At 49.8% G+C, this 24,425-nt stretch overlaps 1 protein-coding gene and 1 long non-coding RNA gene across 3 annotated transcripts in view; one reads left to right on the top strand and one right to left on the bottom strand.

The window, feature by feature from the left end:
* The window catches only part of DOK1 (docking protein 1), a 313,371-nt gene that overhangs the window by 120,590 nt on the left and 168,356 nt on the right, over window positions 1-24,425 (top strand). For both annotated transcript variants that reach the window (XR_014978268.1, XM_085642983.1), the window contains exon 2: window positions 11,546-11,845. Coding sequence is in view for 1 of the 2 variants with exons in the window: in XM_085642983.1 (XP_085499109.1) it covers window positions 11,546-11,845 (300 nt within the window). In the remaining variant the exon portion in view is untranslated. The remainder of the gene's footprint in view (window positions 1-11,545; window positions 11,846-24,425) is intronic.
* Window positions 1-24,425, bottom strand: part of LOC146863533 (uncharacterized) — an 86,593-nt gene that overhangs the window by 55,339 nt on the left and 6,829 nt on the right. The window lies entirely within an intron of this gene.

Here is a 24,425-nt window from a genome sequence, read left to right as displayed (position 1 = left end):
TTAGAGATCCCAATGCTATTTTTACAAATGTCCTAGGACCCTTTTATTAAAACTTTTACAAGGGTTATTCCTAGAGACATTTTTAACTCATAACTGCACTTCACATATCACTCCACTGTTCTTCACAAACAACCTGCTCCGCTGTAACTCAGGCGTTGAAGCACAGCTGGATTGCATTAGGTGATCCAGCTGGACCCTGATGATGAAGCATGCCACCTACTAGGTAGGTGGGTGAGGGGTTTCCTAAAAGTACCTACAGTTGTTTGCACTCCTTTCTATTGAAGGTAGTGGCAAGGGTCATGTGACCACAATTACCTCATAAAAGGACTTGTCCATCTTGTTTATACATGCATAGCAGATTGGACAGCCAAGTGCCATGGGTCGACATGGTCCTCACAGTCAGGGGCAGGCAGGTTGCAGAGGTGATTTCGGGACCGCTGGACCGCTCACAGATTGAGTCTCAGGGGTCTTGAAGTCTCTCAATGAGTGTCTGCGTCCTGTGTCATTGGAGTCCGGATTGGACTCTTTCTTCTTGGTCTTTGGTGCGGAGGGACTGGTACCCCGGGTATTGGCATGGCTCCGGTAGGTCCTGGTGTCCTCTCACTTGGTGGGGGGACAGATCTGACCCTCCGGAGTTGGTGTACCGTTTCTGGTTGGGTTGCTGCTTTGGAGTCACCAGGGAGCAGCAGGTCGGAAAACCAGACTCTGGTTTAGTGCCTTGAAGCTGCTGGGGAGCAGCTCCTCAACTCCAAGGAAGGCTGGAGCGGCTCCGGGGTTCTTGGAGGCCTCACAGTTGCAAGACAAGACCGCAGGCCATGGTGTGTGAATCCTGGAACCAGTGAGCAGCGTTTGGTGCCAATTTCCTACAGCAGGTCTTTGGTTCTCGGGTTGGCAGCTCTTCTTTGTCTGTTGCTCTTCGGAGGTCTGTCGAAACTAAGTTGCCAAGTCCAGGAATGCCACCTAAATACGAAATTTAGTGGCATTAAAGGGGGAGACTGGTAGTAGCCAATGGGCTACTTACCTTTAGGGTGTCTACACCCTCTAAGTGACCACTTCTTGTGGAGAAAACCCCTACTCTAGCCCTGACAGCTTGATCTCCTACCATCTCAAGATGGAGGAATTGCAAAAGGAAGGGCCACTTCTCCTGCCGCACCCTAGGGGTGGTGCTGGCTAAATGTGGGCACTCCTCCTCCTCTAACTGTCTCTTCTTTCCACTTTCCTACTCTGCCAAACATGGAGCAGGAAAGGGGGGTTGGTATCCTCCACTCCCTGGATATGTCTGGCTCCGCCTTTGAAGCTTCCCCCTTGAGATGCCATTCCGGACTGAAAGCGGTGTGAAGCACCTCCGCTGGCTTTGTTCCCGGCCTCTGAGAGTGCAGCCTCTCGGCCCATGAGGGCAGAAACATGTCTGGTGGTGGCAGGCTGGCTAAGGCTAGTCACAGACCACACCAGTGCTTGGGAGGTTTTCAGGGGACCCTCTAAAGGGTCTTCTGTGTGCATTTATTAATAAATCCAACACTGGTATAAGTGAGGATTTATTAGGATGAATGTTTGCCACAAAACATCTTAGGATATAGTGAAGCCACCATTGAGCTCGATAACTCGTAATGACAAGTTGAGGTGTGACGCAGTGGCCAGAGAGGCTGACGCCAGAGCGCGGGGCTCACAGTTCGATCCCTGGCACCGGCTGCAGCGCAGCTCAGCTCAGCACCTTGTGACTCTGGGCAATAGCTCACAATCTCCTGGAGGGCCCCCAGCGCCTTGAGACCTTAAGGGGTGATATGGTCACGCTTTACAAATAGGAAATAGGAAGTATCCAGCCCATGCACCCTCCATGGCTTCCCTGGGCACTTAGAATATTCAAGAATAGCTCGTGCAGATAAGTCCATACGTGGGGTATAGTGCACCCTGCCTCAGGGCTATAAGGCCTGCAGTAAGGATGACTTACCTATACCTCATGCAGTGCATGTGGGCATGGCACTACACTCATCGGTTTTCGCTGCAAAAAGACACGCAGCTTGCAATGGTAGTTTGCCTGGTCTTGGTGAGGGGTCCCTGGGGTGGCACAATATGTACTGCAGCCCCAGTGGACCCTCTTCAGGGCCCAGGCCCTGGGTACCAGGGGCACCACTTACTAGGGACTTACAGGGGTGCTGAAGTTCTGCCAATCGTGGCAGTCTTAGGAAAGAGATCTGGCACTGGGGACCTGGCAGCAGGAACCCCGCGCACTCACAGCTCGAAATCACATCATGCACCAGGCAAAAAGAGGCCCTTTCCTGCACACATCAAAGGAGTCTCACTCCTCCATACACCTCAATGGAGTCTCACTCATACACCTCACTTGAGTCTCCCTCCTCCATACACATCAATGGAGTCTCACTCATCATACACCTCACTAGAGTCTCACTCCTCCAATGGAATCTCACTCATCATACACCTCACTTGAGTCTCACTCCTCCATACACCTCAATGGAGTCTCACTCATCATACAACTCAATGGAGTCTCACTCATCATACACCTCACTTGAGTCTCCCTCCTCCATACACCTCAATGGAGTCTCACTCATCATACACCTCAATGGAGTCTCACTCATCATACAACTCAATGGAGTCTCACTCATCATACACCTCACTTGAGTCTCCCTCCTCCATACACCTCAATGGAGTCTCACTCATCATACACCTCACTTGAGTCTCACTCCTCCATACACCTCAATGGAGTCTCACTCCTCCATACACCTCAATGGAGTCTCACTCATCATACAACTCAATGGAGTCTCACTCATCATACACCTCACTTGAGTCTCCCTCCTCCATACACCCCAATGGAGTCTCACTCATCATACACCTCACTTGAGTCTCCCTCCTCCATACACCTCAATGGAGTCTCACTCATCATTCACCTCACTTGAGTCTCACTCCTCCATACACCTCAATGGAGTCTCACTCCTCCATACACCTCAATGGAGTCTCACTCATCATACAACTCAATGGAGTCTCACTCATCATACACCTCACTTGAGTCTCCCTCCTCCATACACCTCAATGGAGTCTCACTCATCATACACCTCACTTGAGTCTCACTCCTCCATACACCTCAATGGAGTCTCACTCATCATACACCTCAATGGAGTCTCACTCATCATACACCTCACTTGAGTCTGCCTCCTCCATACACCTCAATGGAGTCTCACTCATCATACATCTCACTTGAGTCTCACTCCTCCATACACCTCAATGGAGTCTCACTCCTCCATACACCTCAATGGAGTCTCACTCATCATACAACTCAATGGAGTCTCACTCATCATACACCTCACTTGAGTATCCCTCCTCCATACACCTCAATGGAGTCTCACTCATCATACACCTCACTAGAGTCTCACTCCTCCATACACCTCAATGGAGTCTCACTCATCATACACCTCACTAGAGTCTCACTCCTCCATACACCTCAATGGAGTCTCACTCATCATACACCTCACTAGAGTCTCACTCCTCCATACACCTCAATCGAGTCTCACTCATCATACACCTCACTTGAGTCTCCCTCCTCCATACACCTCAATGGAGTCTCACTCATCATACACCTCACTTGAGTCTCACTCCTCCATACACCTCAATGGAGTCTCACTCATCATACACCTCACTAGAGTCTCACTCCTCCATACACCTCAATGGAGTCTCACTCATCATACACCTCACTGGAGTCTCACTCCTCCATACACCTCAATGGAGTCTCCTCAATGGAGTCTCACTCATCATACACCTCAATGGAGTCTCACTCATCATACACCTCACTAGAGTCTCACTCCTCCATACACCTCAATGGATTCTCACTCATCATACACCTCACTAGAGTCTCACTCCTCCATACACCTCAATGGAGTCTCACTCATCATACACCTCACTTGAGTCTCCCTCCTCCATACACCTCAATGGAGTCTCACTCATCATACACCTCACTTGAGACTCACTCCTCCATACACCTCAATGGAGTCTCACTCCTCCATACACCTCAATGGAGTCTCACTTCTCCATACACCTCAACGGAGTCTTACTCATCATACACCTCACTACAGTCTCACTCCTCCATACACCTCAATGGAGTCTCACTCATCCTACACCTCACTAGAGTCTCACTTCTCCATACACCTCAATGGAGTCTCACTCATCATACACCTCACTACAGTCTCACTCCTCCATACACCTTAATGGAGTCTCACTCATTAATACTCTCTAATGAAGTCTCACTCCTCCATTCACTTCAGTGGAGTCTCACTTCTCCATACACCTCAATGGAGTCTCACTCCTCCATACACCTCAATGGAGTCTCACTTCTCCATACACCTCAATGGAGTCTCACTCATCATACACCTCACTACAGTCTCACTCCTCCATACACCTCAATGGAGTCTCACTCATCCTACACCTCACTAGAGTCTCACTCCTCCATACACCTCAATGGAGTCTCACTCATCATACAACTCAATGGAGTCTCACTCATCATACACCTCACTTGAGTCTCCCTCCTCCATACACCTCAATGGAGTCTCACTCATCATACACCTCACTTGAGTCTCACTCCTCCATACACCTCAATGGAGTCTCACTCATCATACACCTCAATGGAGTCTCACTCATCATACAACTCAATGGAGTCACACTCATCATACACCTCACTTGAGTCTCCCTCCTCCATACACCTCAATGGAGTCTCACTCATCATACACCTCACTTGAGTCTCACTCCTCCATACACCTCAATGGAGTCTCACTCCTCCATACACCTCAATGGAGTCTCACTCATCATACACCTCAATGGAGTCTCACTCATCATACAACTCAATGGAGTCTCACTCATCATACACCTCACTTGAGTCTCCCTCCTCCATACAACTCAATGGAGTCTCACTCATCATACACCTCACTTGAGTCTCCCTCCTCCATACACCTCAATGGAGTCTCACTCATCATACACCTCACTTGAGTCTCACTCCTCCATACACCTCAATGGAGTCTCACTCCTCCATACACCTAAATGGAGTCTCACTCCTCATACAACTCAATAGAGTCTCACTCATCATACACCTCACTTGAGTCTCCCTCCTCCATACACCTCAATGGAGTCTCACTCATCATACACCTCACTTGAGTCTCACTCCTCCATACACCTCAATGGAGTCTCACTCATCATACACCTCAATGGAGTCTCACTCATCATACAACTCAATGGAGTCTCACTCATCATACACCTCACTTGAGTCTCCCTCCTCCATACACCTCAATGGAGTCTCACTCATCATACATCTCACTTGAGTCTCACTCCTCCATACACCTCAATGGAGTCTCACTCCTCCATACACCTCAATGGAGTCTCATTCATCATACAACTCAATGGAGTCTCACTCATCATACACCTCACTTGAGTCTCCCTCCTCCATACACCTCAATGGAGTCTCAGTCATCATACACCTCACTAGAGTCTCACTCCTCCATACACCTCAATGGAGTCTCACTCATCATACACCTCACTAGAGTCTCACTCCTCCATACACCTCAATGGAGTCTCACTCATCATACACCTCACTAGAGTCTCACTCCTCCATACACCTCAATCGAGTCTCACTCATCATACACCTCACTTGAGTCTCCCTCCTCCATACACCTCAATGGAGTCTCACTCATCATACACCTCACTTGAGTCTCACTCCTCCATACACCTCAATGGAGTCTCACTCATCATACACCTCACTAGAGTCTCACTCCTCCATACACCTCAATGGAGTCTCACTCATCATACACCTCACTGGAGTCTCACTCCTCCATACACCTCAATGGAGTCTCACTCATCATACACCTCAATGGAGTCTCACTCATCATACACCTCAATGGAGTCTCACTCATCATACACCTCACTAGAGTCTCACTCCTCCATACACCTCAATGGAGTCTCACTCATCATACACCTCACTAGAGTCTCACTCCTCCATACACCTCAATGGAGTCTCACTCATCATACACCTCACTTGAGTCTCCCTCCTCCATACACCTCAATGGAGTCTCACTCATCATACACCTCACTTGAGACTCACTCCTCCATACACCTCAATGGAGTCTCACTCCTCCATACACCTCAATGGAGTCTCACTTCTCCATACACCTCAATGGAGTCTCACTCATCATACACCTCACTACAGTCTCACTCCTCCATACACCTCAATGGAGTCTCACTCATCCTACACCTCACTGGAGTCTCACTCCTCCATACACCTCAATGGAGTCTCACTCATCATACACCTCAATGGAGTCTCACTCATCATACACCTCAATGGAGTCTCACTCATCATACACCTCACTAGAGTCTCACTCCTCCATACACCTCAATGGAGTCTCACTCATCATACACCTCACTAGAGTCTCACTCCTCCATACACCTCAATGGAGTCTCACTCATCATACACCTCACTTGAGTCTCCCTCCTCCATACACCTCAATGGAGTCTCACTCATCATACACCTCACTTGAGACTCACTCCTCCATACACCTCAATGGAGTCTCACTCCTCCATACACCTCAATGGAGTCTCACTTCTCCATACACCTCAATGGAGTCTCACTCATCATACACCTCACTACAGTCTCACTCCTCCATACACCTCAATGGAGTCTCACTCATCCTACACCTCACTAGAGTCTCACTTCTCCATACACCTCAATGGAGTCTCACTCATCATACACCTCACTACAGTCTCACTCCTCCATACACCTTAATGGAGTCTCACTCATTAATACTCTCTAATGAAGTCTCACTCCTCCATTCACTTCAGTGGAGTCTCACTTCTCCATGCACATCAGTGGAGTCTCACTCTTCATAAACCCTTACTAGAGTCTCACTCCTCCATACACCTCAATGGACTCTCACTCCTCATACACATCACTAGAGTCTCACTCCTCATACACCTCACTAGAGTCTCACTCCTCCATACACCTCAATGGAGTCTCACTCCTCATACACATCACTGGAGTCTCATTCCTCCATACACCTCAATGGAGTCTCACTCATCATACACCTCACTAGAGTCTCACTCCTCCATACACCTCAATGGCGTCTCACTCATCATACACCTCACTAGAGTCTCACTCCTCCATACACCTCAATGGAGTCTGATTCATCATACACCTCACTAGAGTCTCACTCCTCCATACACCTCAATGGAATCTCACTCATCATACACCTCACTAGAGTCTCACTCCTCCATACACCTCAATGGAATCTCACTCATCATACACCTCACTAGAGTCCCACTCCTCCATACACCTCAATGGAATCTCGCTCATCATACACCTCACTAGAGTCTCACTCCTCCATACACCTCAATAGAGTCTCACTCATCATACACCCCACTAGAGTCTCACTCCTCCATACACCTCAATGGAGTCTCACTCATCATACACCTCCCTAGAGTCTCACTCCTCCATACACCTCAATGGAATCTCACTCATCATACACCTCACTAGAGTCTCACTCCTCCATACACCTCAATGGAGTCTCACTCTTCATACAACTCACTAGAGTCTCACTCCTCCATACACCTCAATGGAGTCTCACTTATCATACACCTCACTTGAGTCTCACTCCTCCATACACCTCAATGGAGTCTCACTTATACACCTCACTAGAGTCTCACTCCTCGATACACCTCAATGGAGTCTCACTCATCATACACCTCACTAGAGTCTCCTTCCTCCATACACCTCAATGGAGTCTCACTCATCATACACCTCACTTGAGTCTCACTCCTCCATACACTTCAATGGAATCTCACTTATCATACACCTCACTTGAGTCTCACTCCTCCATACACCTCAATGGAGTCTCACTTATCATACACCTCACTAGAGTCTCACTCTTCCATACACCTCAATGGAGTCTCACTCATCATACACCTCACTAGAGTCTCACTCCTCCATACACCTCAATGGAGTCTCACTCATCATACACCTCACTAGAGTCTCACTCTTCCATACACCTCAATGGAGTCTCACTCATCATACACCTCACTAGAGTCTCACTCCTCCATACACCTCAATGGAGTCTCACTTATCATACACCTCACTAGAGTCTCACTCCTACATACACCTCAATGGAGTCTCACTCATCATACACCTCACTAGAGTCTCACTCCTCCATACACCTTAATGGAGTCTCACTCATTAATACTCTCTAATGAAGTCTCACTCCTCCATTCACTTCAGTGGAGTCTCACTCCTCCATGCACGTCAGTGGAGTCTCACTCTTCATAAACCCTTACTAGAGTCTCACTCCTACATACACCTCAATGGACTCTCAATCCTCATACACATCACTAGAGTCTCACTCCTCATACACCTCACTAGAGTCTCACTCCTCCATACACCTCAATGGAGTCTCACACCTCATACATGTCACTGGAGTCTCACTCCTCCATACACCTCAATGGAATCTCACTCATCATACACCTCACTTGAGTCTCACTCCTCCATACACCTCAATGGAGTATCACTCATCATACACCTCACTTGAGTCTCACTCATCATACACCTCACTAGAGTCTCACTCCTCCATACACCTCAATGGAGTCTCACTCATCATACACCTCACTAGTCTCACTCCTCCATACACCTCAATAGAGTCTCACTCATCATACACCTCACTTGAATCTCACTCCTCCATACACCTCCATGGAGTCTCACTCATCATACACCTCACTTGAGTCTCACTCCTCCATACACCTCAATGGAGTCTCACTCATCATACACCTCAATGGAGTCTCACTCATCATACACCTCACTAGAGTCTCACTCCTCCATACACCTCAATGGAGTCTCACTCATCATACACCTCAATGGAGTCTCACTCATCATACACCTCACTAGAGTCTCACTCCTCCATACACCTCAATGGAGTCTCACTCATCATACACCTCACTAGAGTCTCACTCTTCCATACACCTCAATGGAGTCTCACTCATCATACACCTCACTAGAGTATCACTCCTCCATACACCTCAATGGAGTCTCACGTATCATACACCTCACTAGAGTCTCACTCCTCCATACACCTCAATGGAGTCTCACTCATCATACACCTCACTAGAGTCTCACTCCTCCATACACCTTAATGGAGTCTCACTCAATAATACTCTCTAATGAAGTCTCACTCCTCCATTCACTTCAGTGGAGTCTCACTCCTCCATGCACATCAGTGGAGTCTCACTCTTCATAAACTCTTACTAGAGTCTCACTCCTCCATACACCTCAATGGACTCTCAATCCTCATACACATCACTAAAGTCTCACTCCTCATACACCTCACTAGAGTCTCACTCCTCCATACACCTCAATGGAGTCTCACACCTCATACATGTCACTGGAGTCTCATTCCTCATACAAATTACTAGAGTCTAACTCCTCAATACACTTAAGTGGGTGGAGTCTCACTCCTCCATACACGACATCAGAGTCTCACACCTCAATACACTTCAGTAAAATCTCACTTCTTCATTCACTTCAGTGGAGTCTCACCCATTAATAAGCTCTAATGGTGTCTCACACCTCCATACACTTCAGTAAAATCTCACTCCTCCTTACACGACACTAGAGTCTAGAGTCTCTCTCATCATACATGCCACTAGTCTCACACCTCCATGCACGACACTAGAGTCTCACTCCTCCATACGACACTAGAGTCTCACACCTCCATGCACGACACTAGAGTCTCACTCCTTCATACGACACTAGAGTCTCACTCCTCCATACGACACTAGAGTCTCACACCTCCATGCACGACACTAGAGTCTCACTCCTCCATACGACACTAGAGTCTCACTCCTCCATGCATATCAATGGGGTCTCACTCATTAATACTCTCCGATGGTGAGTGAGGGGCGCAGGTGAGTTAGTGATGGTGAGTGATGGGCACATGTGAGTCAGTGATGGTGAGTGATGGGCGCATGTGAGTCAGTGATAATGTGTGATGGGTGCAAGTGAGATAGTGATGGTGATTGACAGGTGCAGGTGAGTCAGTGATGGTGAGTGATAGGGCAGGTGAGTCAGTGATGGTGAGTGATGGGTGCAGGTGAGTCAGTGTTGGTGAGTGAGGGGCACAGGTGAGTCTATGATGGTGAGTGATGGAAGCAGGTCAGTCAGTGTTAGGCGCAGGGGAATCAATAATGATGTGGGATGGACGCAAGGGTGGCAGTGATGGTGACTGATGGGCGCAGGTGAGTCAATGATGGTGGGTGATGGGCGTGGGTGAGTCGGTGGGGTGAGTGATGGGCTCAGGTGAATCAGTGATGGTGAGTGATAGGTGCAGCTGACTCAGTGATGGTGAGTGATAGGTGCAGCTGACTCAGTGATGGTGAGTGATGGGACAGGTGAGTCAGTGATGGTGAGTTATGGGCGCAGTTGAGTCAGTGATGGCGTGTGATGGGGCAGGCTAGTCAGTGATGGTGAATGATGGGCACAGGTGAGTCTATGATGCAGAATGATGGAAGCAGGTAAGTCAGTGATAGTGAGTGATAGGCGCAAGTGAATCAGTGATTATGGGGGATAGGTTCAGGTGAGTCAGTGATGCTGAGTGATGGGCGCAGGTAAGTCAGTGATGCAGAGTGATGAACGCAGGTCAGTCAGTGATGGTGAGTGATGGGCGCCTGTGAGTCAGTAATGCAGCGAGACGGAACCAGGTCAGTCAGTGATGGTGAGTGAGGAGTGCAGGTCAGAGATCCTACCCTCAACCTTTGTGGTATTTTAGTGCAATTTTCTGGGATCCAGGCCGAGTCCCAAGATGGCTGATTCCTGCTTGAAGTGATGGTAGTCAATCAGATCTCAGCATGAGATCCGTCGGATCCATGTACCCTCTGCATTTCTAGAGATCTTTTCCGACCAAGAGCTAGTTTTCTGCCACATTTGGTGTAATTCCGTTCAATGGTTTAGGCTGTAGTCTTGTCTAAAATCCCCTTGAGAATTGCACTGTGAAAACACGTTTTGGGATCCCCCCCCCCCTTTGTTTTCTCAGACCCTGCTTGAGGGATCAGCTTGAAACTTTTCAGACAGCAGCTGAAGTGACTGGCAAACTAGTTTTGAAAATGTCATGAAGATCCGTGAAACAAAACAGAAAATGCTTTGTCTATAGAAACTAGGTCCTAACTATAACTACCTACTGGCAACTGCCAGTAGGTAATGTATATATTTATAATGAAAATGTACAAGTTATGAATTATGTAAACAATAATTTTTTTGTGTACAGCAGAAACATAAAGGATTGTTTTTTGATCAATTGTATGGTATGGATGATTGTTAGATGATTTCACAATTCAGAAGAAGTACAGGTTGAGCGGGAAGGTTTTGTGATTTATTTCCACTCTTACCATGAGTCCCACATTCAGAGTAAACTTGTCCCCTGCAGTGATGGGCGGGTGTCTGTGTGTCAGTAGAGGAGGGCTCACCTTTGTAACAGGGTCGACTGTCTGTGGAAATACTCACCCTCTGCCCCTTCTCTCCTAGAAATGGAAGAAGAACTGGGTGGTGCTGTACCCCGCCAGCCAGTTTGGGGTAGCGCGTCTGGAGTTTTTCGACACCAAGGAGTCGAGCACTCAGATGGACAGGCCGAACACCAAGCGACTGGACCGCAAGATTGTGCGCTTGGCGGAGTGTATCAGCATCTTGCCCTTGCCCACAGAGACCGGCCCGAAGAACAACATGGCCGCCTTCTATGTGGAGACCAACGACAGGAGCTACATCTTCGCCACTGACAAGCAGGAGAGCAGCGAATGGATCACCAAGCTCTGTGAGATCGCCTTCCCGGTAAGTTCATGGACCTTGGCAGGGTGGAGGGAGTGGGCAGCTAGAGGTCTTTGAAGGCATTAGCGGCTGCTACTGGACCGGGGTGGCGGGACGGGGAGTGTAGGGGGGTGGAACCATTTTTTTTTAAAGCACTTACCTGGGTATGGCCGGCCACCGCCTCTCCTTCCTGTCTTGAGTCTCGGCAGCAGGAAGCACCCGGGCTCCCAGGCTCCTATAAGCTAATCATGACACTGCTGTCACCATGACAGCAGCGTGGTGATTGGTCTAAGTACAGTGGTTCGGCACTTAGACGGGGACTGCGAGCCTGTGCGTGTTCCCAACCAGGCTGTGTAGTACAGCTGGTGGAGAACATGCAAAGTGTGCATGAGTGTTCGGCCAGTCACAGACGGATGGCTAAACCGTCATGCACACTTAGAGACGGCCACCATTGCTCTCCCCCACTGTGGCCTGCCCAACCTACTGCCGTAGGAACAATAAAATAATAACAAAGTTGTGTCATTATCATTTTATTTTTTCTATTGAACAGTGGGGCGACGCCCCTCCGCCCCAGCAGAGGAGCCGCCACTGTTTGAAAGAGATCTTTGACCTGATAAGGCAGTAAAGTAGGGTCCTGCGAAAGGAAGTAAAGAAGGTGGGCTCTGGGAGGGGCTAAGGGAGGTAAAGAAGGTGGGCTCTGGGAGGGGCAAAGGGAAGTAAAGAAGGTGGGCTCTGTGGCTCTGGGAGGGGCGAAGGGAAGAAAAGAATGTGGGCTCTGGGAGGGGCAAAGGGAAGTAAAGAATGTGGGCTCTGGGAGGGGCGAAGAGAAATAAAGAAGGTGGGCTCTGGGAGGGGCGAAGGAAAGTAAAGAAGGTGGGCTCTGGGAGGGGCGAAGGGAAGTAAAGAAGGTGGGCTCTGGGAGGGGCGAAGGGAAGTAAAGAAGGTGGGCTCTGGGAGGGGCGAAGGGAAGTAAAGAAGGTGGGCACTGGGAGGAGCGAAGAGAAGTAAAGAAGGTGGGCACTGGGAGGGGCGATGGGAAGTAAAGAAGGTGGGCACTGGGAGGGGCAAAGGGAAGTAAAGAAGGTGGGCACTGGGAGGGGCAAAGGGAAGTAAAGAAGGTGGGCTCTGGGAGGGGCAAAGGGAAGTAAAGAAGGTGGGCTCTGGGAGGGGCGAAGGGAAGTAAAGAAGGTGGGCACTGGGAGGGGCAAAGTGAAGTAAAGAAGGTGGGCTCTGGGAGGGGCGAAGGGAAGTAAAGAAGGTGGGCACTGGGAGGGGCGAAGGGAAGTAAAGAAGGTGGGCTCTGGGAGGGGCGAAGGGAAGTAAAGAAGGTGGGCTCTGGGAGGTGCGAAGGGAAGTAAAGAAGGTGGGCACTGGGAGGGGCGAAGGGAAGTAAAGAAGGTGGGCACTGGGATGGGCGAAGGGAAGTAAAGAAGGTGGGCACTGGGAGGGGCGAAGGGAAGTAAAGAAGGTGGGCTCTGGGAGGGGCGAAGGGAAGTAAAGAAGGTGGGCACTGGGAGGGGCGAAGGGAAGTAAAGAAGGTGGGCACTGGGAGGGGCGAAGGGAAGTAAAGAAGATGGGCACTGGGAGGGGCAAAGGGAAGTAAAGAAGGTGGGCTCTGGGAGGGGCGAAGGGAAGTAAAGAAGGTGGGCACTGGGAGGGGCGAAGGGAAGTAAAGAAGGTGGGCTCCGGAAGTGGTAGAGAGAAGTCAAGAAGGTGGGCCCAAGGAGGAGTGACCCGGGTGTTTCGCGCCCTACTCACTTCTCCAGGGCTGAGACGAATACTGATGAATTCAATGTAGGCCCTTGACTTCACTCAGTAAATGAGACCATGTCACATCCTGTTTGTGGCCTGTCTCCTATTCTTATTAACTCCAGAAGTGGCCTTGGTAGAGTTTAACTGATGGACCAGTAAGTCTTCATCAGGTGGGCACTACAGGGCCCATTATAGCGCCGCTTCAGCGCAGTCAACACTCGTGCGAGGGACCTTGTGTGCTCCTCCCTCAGCAATGAGGCGAGCTGGAGGACAAAGTGTGCACACTGTCGATCGAAAGAGGTGGGAAACCTGACTACACCACGACTTGGTATGGGGCGAAGCCCACTATAACCCCTTGTAGCGCAGTACTGACCCTTGTAGCCCACTACAGCCACTTGTTGTGCACTACAGACCCTTGTAGCCCACTGCAGCTCCTTGTAGCCCACTGCAGCCCTCTGTAGCCCACTGCTGCCCCTTGAAGCCCTCTGCTGTTCATTGTAGCCCAATGCAGCCCCTTGTAGCCCACTGCAGGCCCTTGTAGTAGCCCACTGCAGCCCCTTGCCGCCCATTACAGCCCACTGCAGCCCATTGCAGCCCACTGCAGCCGCTTATAGCCCACAACAGCCCCTTGTAGCCCACTACAGCCCCTTGTAGCCCACTGCAGCCCCTTGTAGCCCACTGCAGCCCCTTGAAGCCCTCTGCAGTTCATTGTAGCCCACTGCAGCTCCTTGAAGCCCTCTGCAGTCCATTGTGGCCCAATGCAGCCCCTTGTAGCCCACTGCATCCCCATGCAGCCCGCTGCAGCCCCTTGCATCCAATTGAAGCCTCTTGCACCACACTGCAGCCCCTTGTAGCCCAATACAGCACCTTTTAGCCCACTACAGCCCCTTGTAGCCCACTACAGCCCCTTGAAGCCCACTGGAGCCTCTTGAAGCCCTCTGCAGTCCACTGTATCCCACTGCAGCCCCTTGAAGCCCTCTGCAGTCCACGGTAGCCCAATGCAGCCCCTTGTAGCCCACTACAGCCCCTTGTAGCTCACTGCAGCCCTTTGCAACCCACTGCAGCCTCTTGCAGCTCACTGCAGCCCCATGTCACCCACTACAGACCCATGTAGCCCACTGCAGCCCATTGAAGCCCTCTGCAGTACATTGTAGCACAATGCAGTCTCTTGTAGCCCACTTCAGCTGCTTGTAGCCCACTGCAGCCCCTTGGAGCCCACTACAGCCCCTTGTAGCTCACTGCAGCCCTTTGCAGCCAACTATAACTCCTTGTTGCCCACTGCAGCCCCTTGGAGCCCACTACAGCCCCTTGTAGCGCACTATAGACCCTTGTAGCCCACTACAGCTCCTTGTAGCCCACTACAGCCCCTTATAGCCCACTACAGCCCCTTGTAGCCCACTACAGCCCCTTGTAGCCCACTACAGCCCCTTGCAGCCCACTGCAGCCCCTTGCAGCCCACTGCAGTCCATTGCAGCCCACTTCAACTCATTGAAGCCCTCTGCAGTCCATTATGGCCCAATGCAGCCCCTTGTAGCTCGCTGCAGCCCCTTGCATCCCATTGCAGCCCCTTGCAGCCCACTGCAGCCCCTTGTAGCCCATTACAGCCCCTTGCAGCCCACTACAGTCCCTTGTAGCCCACTACAGTCCCTTGAAGCCCACTGCAGCCCCTTGTAGCCCACTGCAGCCTCTTGAAGCCCTCTGCAGTCAACTATAGCCCACTGCAGCCCAGTGAAGACCTCTGCAGTCCACGATAGGCCAATGCAGCCCCTTGTAGCCCAGTGCATCCCCTTGTAGCCCGCTGCAGCCCCTTGAAGCCCATTGCAGCCCACTGCAACCCCTTGTAGCCCACTGCAGCCCCTTGAAGCCCTCTACAGTAAATTGTAGCCCAATGCAGCCCCTTTGTAGCCCACTGCAGCCCCTTGCAGCCCACTGCAGCCCCTTATAGACCACTGCAGTACATTGTAGCCCAATGTAGTGCCTTGAAGCTCACTGCAGCCTGCTGCAGTATATTGTGGCCTACTGCATCCAAGTGCAACCTACTGCAGCGTCCTGTAGCCCACTGCAGCCCTGTGTAGCTCCCTGCAGTCCATTGTAGCCCAGTGCAGTGCCCTGTAGCAAGCTGCAGCCCGCTGTAGCGTCTTGTAGCAGACTGCATCCTATTGCAAGCCACTGCAGCGCCTTGTAGCCCACTGCACCCCCTTGAAGCCCTCTGCAGTACATTGTAGCACAATGCAGCCTCTTGTACGCCACTGCAGCCCCATGTCAGCCACTACAGATCCATGTAGCCCACTTCAGCCGCTTGTAGCCCACTGCAGCCCACTGCAGCCCTGTGTAGCTTCCTGCAGTCCATTGTATCCCAGTGCAGTGCCTTGTAGCAAGCTGCAGCCCGCTGTAGCGTCTTGTAGCAGACTGCATCCTATTGCAAGCCACTGCAGCGCCTTGTAGCCCACTGCACCCCCTTGAAGCCCTCTGCAGTACATTGTAGCACAATGCAGCCTCTTGTACGCCACTGCAGCCCCATGTCAGCCACTACAGATCCATGTAGCCCACTGCAGCACCTTGTAGCCCATTGCAGCCCACTGCAGCTCCTTGTAGCCCACTGCAGTACATTGTAGCCCAACGCATTGCCTTGTAGCTCGCTGCAGCCCGCTGCAGCATCTTGTGGCCTACTGCATCCCATTGCAAGCCACTGCAGCGTCATGTAGCCCATTGAAGCCCTTGCAGCTCACTTCAACCCATTGTATCCCACCTGCAGTCAACTGTAGCCTATTGTAGCCCTTCCTAGCCCACGGTAGTTTTGTGGTCTCTCCATTTCATCTCCTTGGTGCGTGCATTGCGCAAGCCTCCCTCACAGCCTGGGGTGTGGATGTCCTAGCTTTGGCTCTGCAGCCCCTCGAAGGGGCCGAGAGATGCTTGTGATGCACGGACACGAGCCAAGGATGCTTCCTGTTCAGTGCCTGCAACAAGAGATGGAAGGAAGCGTGTCATGGAGGCTTGCGCCAGCTCCTGCATTTCCATTACACAAGCGCATTCTGTGGTTTAACGACTATTTTACGAAAGGGATGAGCCCAAGGAGAGAGGCCGCAAAGCAAACAGAGATTTGTTTGTAGGCAGAATAGTTATTGAAATGAGTGCATTAAAGCACATTCTGCTGCTGAAGACAGCACTATAGGGTTAGCACGATGAGTGCTTTACAGTCTGTCTTTGGTAGACGGCAAAACCTCCCTGTCAGTGAATAAAGTGAGCCCTTCCTCAATGGGTAGAACAGCACCCGGGAATAAATAACAGCTAGATGAGCAGCTTTACACCATCAATCACCGTCACTGTCAAGAAAAACCTCTGTAAGATGGGATAACAATACCAAACAATGACAACAATAACCCCTCTAAGACAATCAGTAACCATGCTGCAACTGTAGGAGAGTAGGATCTGCTTCACATGGGTACCCCCGCTTTTTGCTGGTGTTTCACTGGTTTTCGACTTTAGTCTGGCTGGGACCCTGCTATTCAGGGCCCCAGCCTAGCTGCTTCCTCTCTAAATTGATTCCAAGCACCTTAGGTACACAACAGATTGGATTCTGGGGTGCCCTTATAAGTCCCTAGCATATGGTATACTATGTACCCAGGGTATAGGTACCCCAGAGGCCTCCCAGCGGCTGATGCATGTATTGTGCCACCCCTGGGAAGCCACCCAAAATGACACCACAGGTCTGCTACTGCAGCCTGGGTAAGGTGGTGCATGCACCCCTTACAGAGATAAAGATTCACTATATCTCACCTATCGCTGAACATAGAAACCTATCAGTTACCCCTATGGCAGGCCTTATCAATCCTGAAGGCAGGGTGCTTGGTTTTGTGTGAGAGGGTGCCCATGCATGAGCAGAGCCCCTCTGCAGCCTTCAGAATCTCTTCTCAGGGGTTGTCTGTGATGTAGCTTGACCATATACTCTTAAGTGCATTATAACCAAACGGTAAATGCTAACTTTGGTCTGGCTGCACGGAAACATGTTGTGTTTGGTGTCAAACACCTTGGAATCATACCCCCACATCAGTAACTGGTATGGGAGTATGATCCCAGCCTTCTAGAGGGAGAGACATGACAGCACCGGTATACTCGGTACCAACTTAAAAGAGCCCTGGCATCACAAAATGGATGCTGCAGCCACAGACACAAGTCTGGCCTCCTGCTGCTGACCGATACTCCGGCAGGGGAGGCCTGGACAATATGTTTCCAGTCACAGGGAGGGGTCACCACCTCCTAGACAGGCTTTAGTGTATTGGGGCTGGGTGGGTGCACTCTGAGAGTGCTTTGAAGTCCTGAACTGGGGGCACATTTGGTGTCCCTGTGCATAGTCCATCTCAAACCGGTTGCAGGGGCTACCAGCCCCTGCTCTGGCGCGAAACTGGACAAAGGAAATGGGTGTAGCCACCCCTCTTTCCATACCCTCCCATAGGTGGGTCCCCTGAGTTAGTCCAACCCCTTCCTTGGGTATAACAGGACTTTAGATATACCTGTACGAAACTCTGAAACTGAATCCTGAAACTTCAATGATCTGTTCAACGCAAGATGACTGAAGAATCTCCCTTGGAGTAAAGGAGTTACTCCCCTGCTTGGCAGGCACCAAAGACGCATCTGTCCGGTCTGCATCTCTGAAGCTCCCGCCGGACGCCGAAGACTTTGCAACACCAGGGGTGGATTTCCAGACATCCCAGAGACCAATCCGAGTCCCCAGCAAAGCTGAGACCCGTAGCCCTCGTGGGTACTGTTGAACCGGAACCCCTGGACACCATGGACATTTGGAAGTGCATCAGCTTCTCGACGTACCCGGAGGCCGTGCATTGGGATACTTGTAGCCCACACCCCAAGAAGAGAATCCACCAAACATTGTCGGCCTACCCACTCCGAGTGACCCGTGGGCCGCAATTTTGTGATTCCTCTCGTGGTCCCTTCACGGTCCCTGGTCCGTCGACTGGTGGGTCCCTGTGAAGGTAACTTTGACTTCCTTTGGGCATCCCTGGATGTTCCAGATGTGCCCTCACTCCTCCTCGCTAGGGGAGTCCCTTGGACCTTGCTGATCCGCACCGAAGCATCTTTCTCCTTTCTGCTTGGGTTACTGTTGCCAAGGCTTGTTGTGTCCAATCCGGGCACCAACACTGCAGCACTCGACATCCTTCTTGGGAGAGCTCGAATCCAGCTCCTGGTCATCCTTGACGCCTCGTGGTCCTCGTGGCTGAAGAGTCAAGCTTCACCTTCTTCACCTGAAACACCCGTCTATCGTGCCCCTGGTCACTGGCAAGTGACACAGACTCTGTCCCCTCTGCTTTCAGGTTCTTTACATCTCCGATCCAGGCTTGGATCTCTTCGGACACTTCACATCTTCCCGGCAGCAGCACTTCTTCGTCAGCTTCCATTGAAAACGACAACACGACCCAACACCATTTGACACCTATGCACCCGGCTTCCCTGGGTGAGGTAACTCGAGTACTCCGGTGCTCCTGTGGGTGTTGACCCTAGAACTGTCTAAGTCCAAGAGGGTTTGGTCCTAGTCCATCTCTAAGTGTCCTTTATCTTTAAAAATCTAACTGCGACTTTCCCCAAAGAAGCTAACGGGAGCTTGCGGCTGTGTTCTCACACTGCACACGGCCCCCGTGGGTCCCCTGTGTCACTACTTTGGGTGGTTCCTTGGGGTCCCAGCAATTCTACAGGCTCTAGGCCTTGTATCTAGTTAAGTCGTGGTTCTTATACCACTTTTTTTGTATATGGTCTGGCTCGCCCCTAGGGCCTAACGTGTATCTGTGCTACTTTACTGCCTATTTGAAGTGTAACTTATGTGCTTTCGCCTCTAGCCTCATAAAGAGACTAGAGGGGTGTGTTTAGTAATAAATACATATATTTTATATATATACCTGGTGTGGTCTCCTTTCATTTAGCCACTCAAGAGATTATAGACTGGTAAAACAAGCTGCTTTACATTCCTTCAAGACTTAGTCTGAAGGCTGTTCTCCATAGCTACCACTAGGATAGCTTTCAATAGAGGTTGTCATTAACCTATCATCAATAAGGGGTTGTTTGGACTGGTACAGGGTGCCCACTATAACTAGTGGACAGCATATACCAGGCCAACTTCTCACAGCTACCAATAACCCCTCCAAGTCAATCAATAACCCCTCCAAGAAAATCAATAACAATAACCCCTCCAAGACAATCAATAACTATACTGCCAACAAATAATCCTCTAAGACAATCAATAAGCATGTTGTATACAACATAATCAATAACTATGCTGCCAATAATTACCCCTTTAAGGCAATCAATCAACAATAACCGATCTAAGACAGTCAATGACTATACTACCAACAATTACCCCCTCTAAGACAGTCAATAACCATGTTGGCAACAATTACCCTAGAAGAAAGAAAGATGGTCATGATCAATCATGCACCTCTCTAAGATGGGGGAGACTTAACTACCAATAACCATCGCTGCCGTCAATAACCCTTTAAAGAGAGAAGGACTTTAACTACCAATAACCATCGCTGACGTCAATAACCCTTTAAAGCTAGAAGGACTTTAACTACCAATAACCATTGCTGACGTCAATAACCCTTTAAAGCTAGAAGGACTTTAACTACCAATAACCATCGCTGACGTCAATAACCCTCTAAAGATAGAAGGACTTTAACTACCAATAACCATCGCTGCCATCAATAACCCTTTAAAGATAGGAGGACTTTAACTTCCAATAACCATCGCTGACGTCAATAACCCTCTAAAGATAGAAGGACTTTAACTACCAATAACCATCGCTGTCATTAATAACTATTTAAAGATGGAAAGTTTTTATCTATCAATAACGATAGCTGTCATCAATAAAACTTTAAGGTTGGCAAAAACGTAACTTCCAAAAACCACAGCTGCTGTTAATAACCATTTAAAAAGGAAAAGACTTTAACTACCAATAACGATTGCTGCCGTCAATAACACACTGTCGATGGAAAGTCTTCAACTACCAATAACAATAGCTGCTATCATTATACCCTAAACATAGAAGGACTTTAACTACCCATAACCATTTCTGCCATCCATAAAGCTTTGAAGAAACAAATACCTTCACTACGGATGCCCACTGCTGTGAGAAGTTGGCCTGATGTATGATGTCACTAGTTCTAGTGTACACCTTATATCAGTCCAAACAACCCTTATGGTGATTGGTTGTAAAGTCAACCTTATAGACCAGCTATCCTAGTGGTAGCATGGACAAGAGAAGTCTTAGGCTAAACTCTGAATGGCATGTGAAGCCAGCTGTGATACCATATATAATCCCTTGAATACCAAATGAAAGGACACCACAACAGATATATATATAAAATAAAGTGTATTTATTCTAGTCAAACCCTCAGCACTCTTTATGAGATTAGAGGTAAGTACAACACAATCTTATTTAGGCATACATTAAGTCACACAGGTAAGTAATACAGTTAGGCCCTAGGGGCCACGCAAATCATATACTAAGTAAGTGGTATAAGGACCACTGTCACGGAAATAGGATAGGCCTAGGCCTAGGGAATCGCTGGGGCTACACTACACTAGCAACAGTTAGGAAGTGGGAGGCCCACGGGATTCAGGTGCAGAGTGGAAACACTCACACGTAATGCGTAAAAGTCGATAGAAATAGTAGTTGTTAGAAATTAACAGTTTAAGGACACTTCTGAAGCAGCTAGAGAGTCGAGACTCGGAAACTAGACCCTAGGATAGTCACTACCCTTGTGAGCACCGAAGTACCCAAGTTACCTAGCCCACGGGCTGCAGGTGCATAGGTGTGAACTTGTGTCGGTTTTCGTCGTGGACTTCTATGGATGCCTGAAGGAAAGTTGCTGACAGGCAGTCAGTGAAGAGTGTCCGGTGGATCCCAAGGCTGGGATCAAGAAGAGAGGAGACCTGCAAGCAGAAGGGACAGAGTCAAGGTCACTAGCCAGTGACCACGTGGAACCAGGAAGGAACCAGGCGATGTCGTGAAGATTGCAGGTGAAGGTGAAGCTTGTCGCTGCAGCCACGAGGACCAGGAAACGTCGAGGACGACCAGGACCAGGAGGCGAGCTGTCCCACGAAGGCTCTTGCTGTCGGCGGCGTCGAAGTTGGACTAGGACTCACCAAGCCTTGGCAAGCGGAACCCACGAAGAACGGAGGACTTGCTTCTGGTGCAGACCAGGAAGGTCTGGGGTGCATCTCTTTTGCAGGGAAGCGGGAGCCAGTCTGGAGGAGCCAAACCAGCAGTGAAGATTTCTGGATGCGTCGTCACAAAGGCCACTAGCCAACGGGCAAGCAACCGGACAGACGCGGCAAGCAGGAAAATGCAGAAGGGCCCCACGCAGGACTCGTGGAGTGTGGGGGGCTGATCTTCGGTGCAGATGGTGCTTGGGGTGGGGGCTTCTCAATCCCCGGTGCACAACTTCGAGGGTGCCTCAGAAGCTGCGCTGGAAGATACTAGCCACTTTTCCCAGGTAGCCGGTCCCACGTCTCTCGTCGCCTCCACGGATCTCAGCTCGGCTGTGGATGTGGATCAGGGTCGGAGAAGTCTGGAAGTCAAGGCTCTGGTCGGGCTCTGCAGTCGGTTCCTCGTAGAACTTTAGCAAAGCAAAGGGTAGTCTCTTGATGGTGCCTGTTTGCACAGGGTAGCCACTCCTTGGCCACAAGGGAGATTCTTCAGTCTTCTTCTTTCGTCGAATGTCGAAGGTCCAGAGTTTCTGTTCAAGTTGCAGGTTCAGGATAATCTAATCTCCTGGGGCCCAGCTACCACTCTTATACTAATCTGGGGGGCTGGGTTACCTGCTAGGTCACGCCTTATGGGTGGGACCTGGGAGGGGGGTGGTTACACCCCCTTCCCTTTGTCCAGTTTCGCGCCAGGGCTGGAGTGCCCCAGCACCGGTTTGAACTGGACTATGCACGGGACACCTTGTGTGCCCCAGGCATGTCTCATTCTTTTCATCCCTCCCTGCCCCAATACACTAAGGCCTGTCTGGGGTGGTGCTCGCACCTCCCAAGGCAGGAAACCTATTGTCCAAGCCTCCCTTGCCGGGATCACTCCCAGCAGCAGGAGGTCAGACTCGTGTCTGTGGCAGCAGCATCCATTTTGTGATGCTGGGGCTCTGGTTAACTTTAACCGGGTAAGTAGGTTACAACATGTCTTCTCCCTCTAGAAGGGAGGGATAATATCCTCATCCCCAGAAATGGGATGGGGGTATTATTCCAAAGTGTTAGACACCTTACACGACATGTTTGGATACAGCCAAACCATAGTTACCATAACCGTTTAAGATTATAAGGCACTTTAAGAGTATATGGTAGGCTATATCATAGAACAGCTATAAGGACATGGTTCCGAAAGCTGCAGACAGGCTCAGCTCATGCTAGAGCACCATCTCACATGTTACCAAGCACTCTGCCTCCAGGATTGTTAAGGCCTGCCATAGGAGTGGCTGATAGGTACACATGTGTCTATATATAAGGTAGGTATAGGAATACTACACCTAAGCAAGGGGTGATTACACGACCTTGCCCCAGCTGAGTGATCAGCCAGTTGTGTCATAATTGAAGGCCAGGCCAGGGGTGGCATAATACATGCTGCAGCCCCTGGTAGGCCTAGGGTACACCTATGCCCTGGGTACCTAAGGTACACTGACAGGGACCAATAAGGTGATCCTATCCAAATGTGTTATGCACCTAAAGTACATAGTATCAATTTAGAGAGAGAACAGCAGGGCTGTGGGTCTGATTAGCAGGCCCACAGCCACATCTAAGTCGAAAACCAGTAAAGCAAAAGCAAAAAGTGGGGGTGAACATAGAAAGCAGACCCTACTCTCCTACAACTGCTACCATCAATAATCCTTTAAAGATCGAAAGGTTTTACCAATAACAATCACTACTGTCAATAACCCTTTAAAGAAGGGAAGACTAACTATCAATGGCCGGGTCCAACTGGGGTGGCATAGTGAGCAGAACAGAGATGGATTGAACTCCGATCTCTTGACTGAGGGTGAGTGGTTGAAAAGTTTCAGCGCTCCGTCCATCATCTTCTTGTGTTTGCTATGTTCGCTCTAATTTGGTATGCAAGTTGTAGGATGCTTGTTTCTGGTCCAGAGTGGACCTGGCCTGGCAGTTCGGGTCCAAACTGGGGTGGAGTGGCGAGCAAATAAACGATGGATTCAAACCAGATCTGTGACTGGGGGTGAATATTTGATTTGTGCAGCATTCTGTCCATCATCTGTTCTTTTTGCATTTTTCACCCTAAGTGGGAAGGGTATTCCCAGACTTGGGTCCTGTACTCACTACTCCATCAGATTCAAGCTAGCCTGGCTGATGAGGGGTCATACCCTGAAACCAGTCCCAGGATGCTTGGCCTGGCAGTTTGGGCTGGACTGCTCCCATGAGGCGCAGGGTCAAGACTGATTTGCATATGGCTGGGTCTAAACTGGGGTGGGGAAGTGAGCAAAAGAACAATGGATTTAACCCAGATCTCTTCACTGGGGGTGAGTAGTGTCCCGTCCATCATCTTGTGTTTGCTAACTATCGATAACCATGTCTGCCAGGAGTAACCTTTCCAAGGTAGGGAGGTATTTATTATCAACTATGTGCTTTATATAAATACCCCAATCACAAAAAACAAAGTCAAGAATATTCCCTGCATGACACGAAGACTCTCACTGTCAACAACCACTGCATCAAACAATCAGACATTCACGGAGAGAAACTCCCACTGACAGTAACAATTACTGTTAACAATAACTTCTCCAAAACGAGTAGGCATCCACGCTCAACAACCACCATCGTCAATATGAAGAGGAGCCGACCACTT

Source organism: Triturus cristatus, chromosome 2_2 (genome assembly GCF_964204655.1).
Source record: "Triturus cristatus chromosome 2_2, aTriCri1.1, whole genome shotgun sequence".
NCBI classification, from domain to species: Eukaryota; Metazoa; Chordata; class Amphibia; order Caudata; family Salamandridae; genus Triturus; species Triturus cristatus.
Note: the sequence above shows the minus strand (reverse complement) of the source record. Positions and strands in the feature narration are given on the sequence as shown.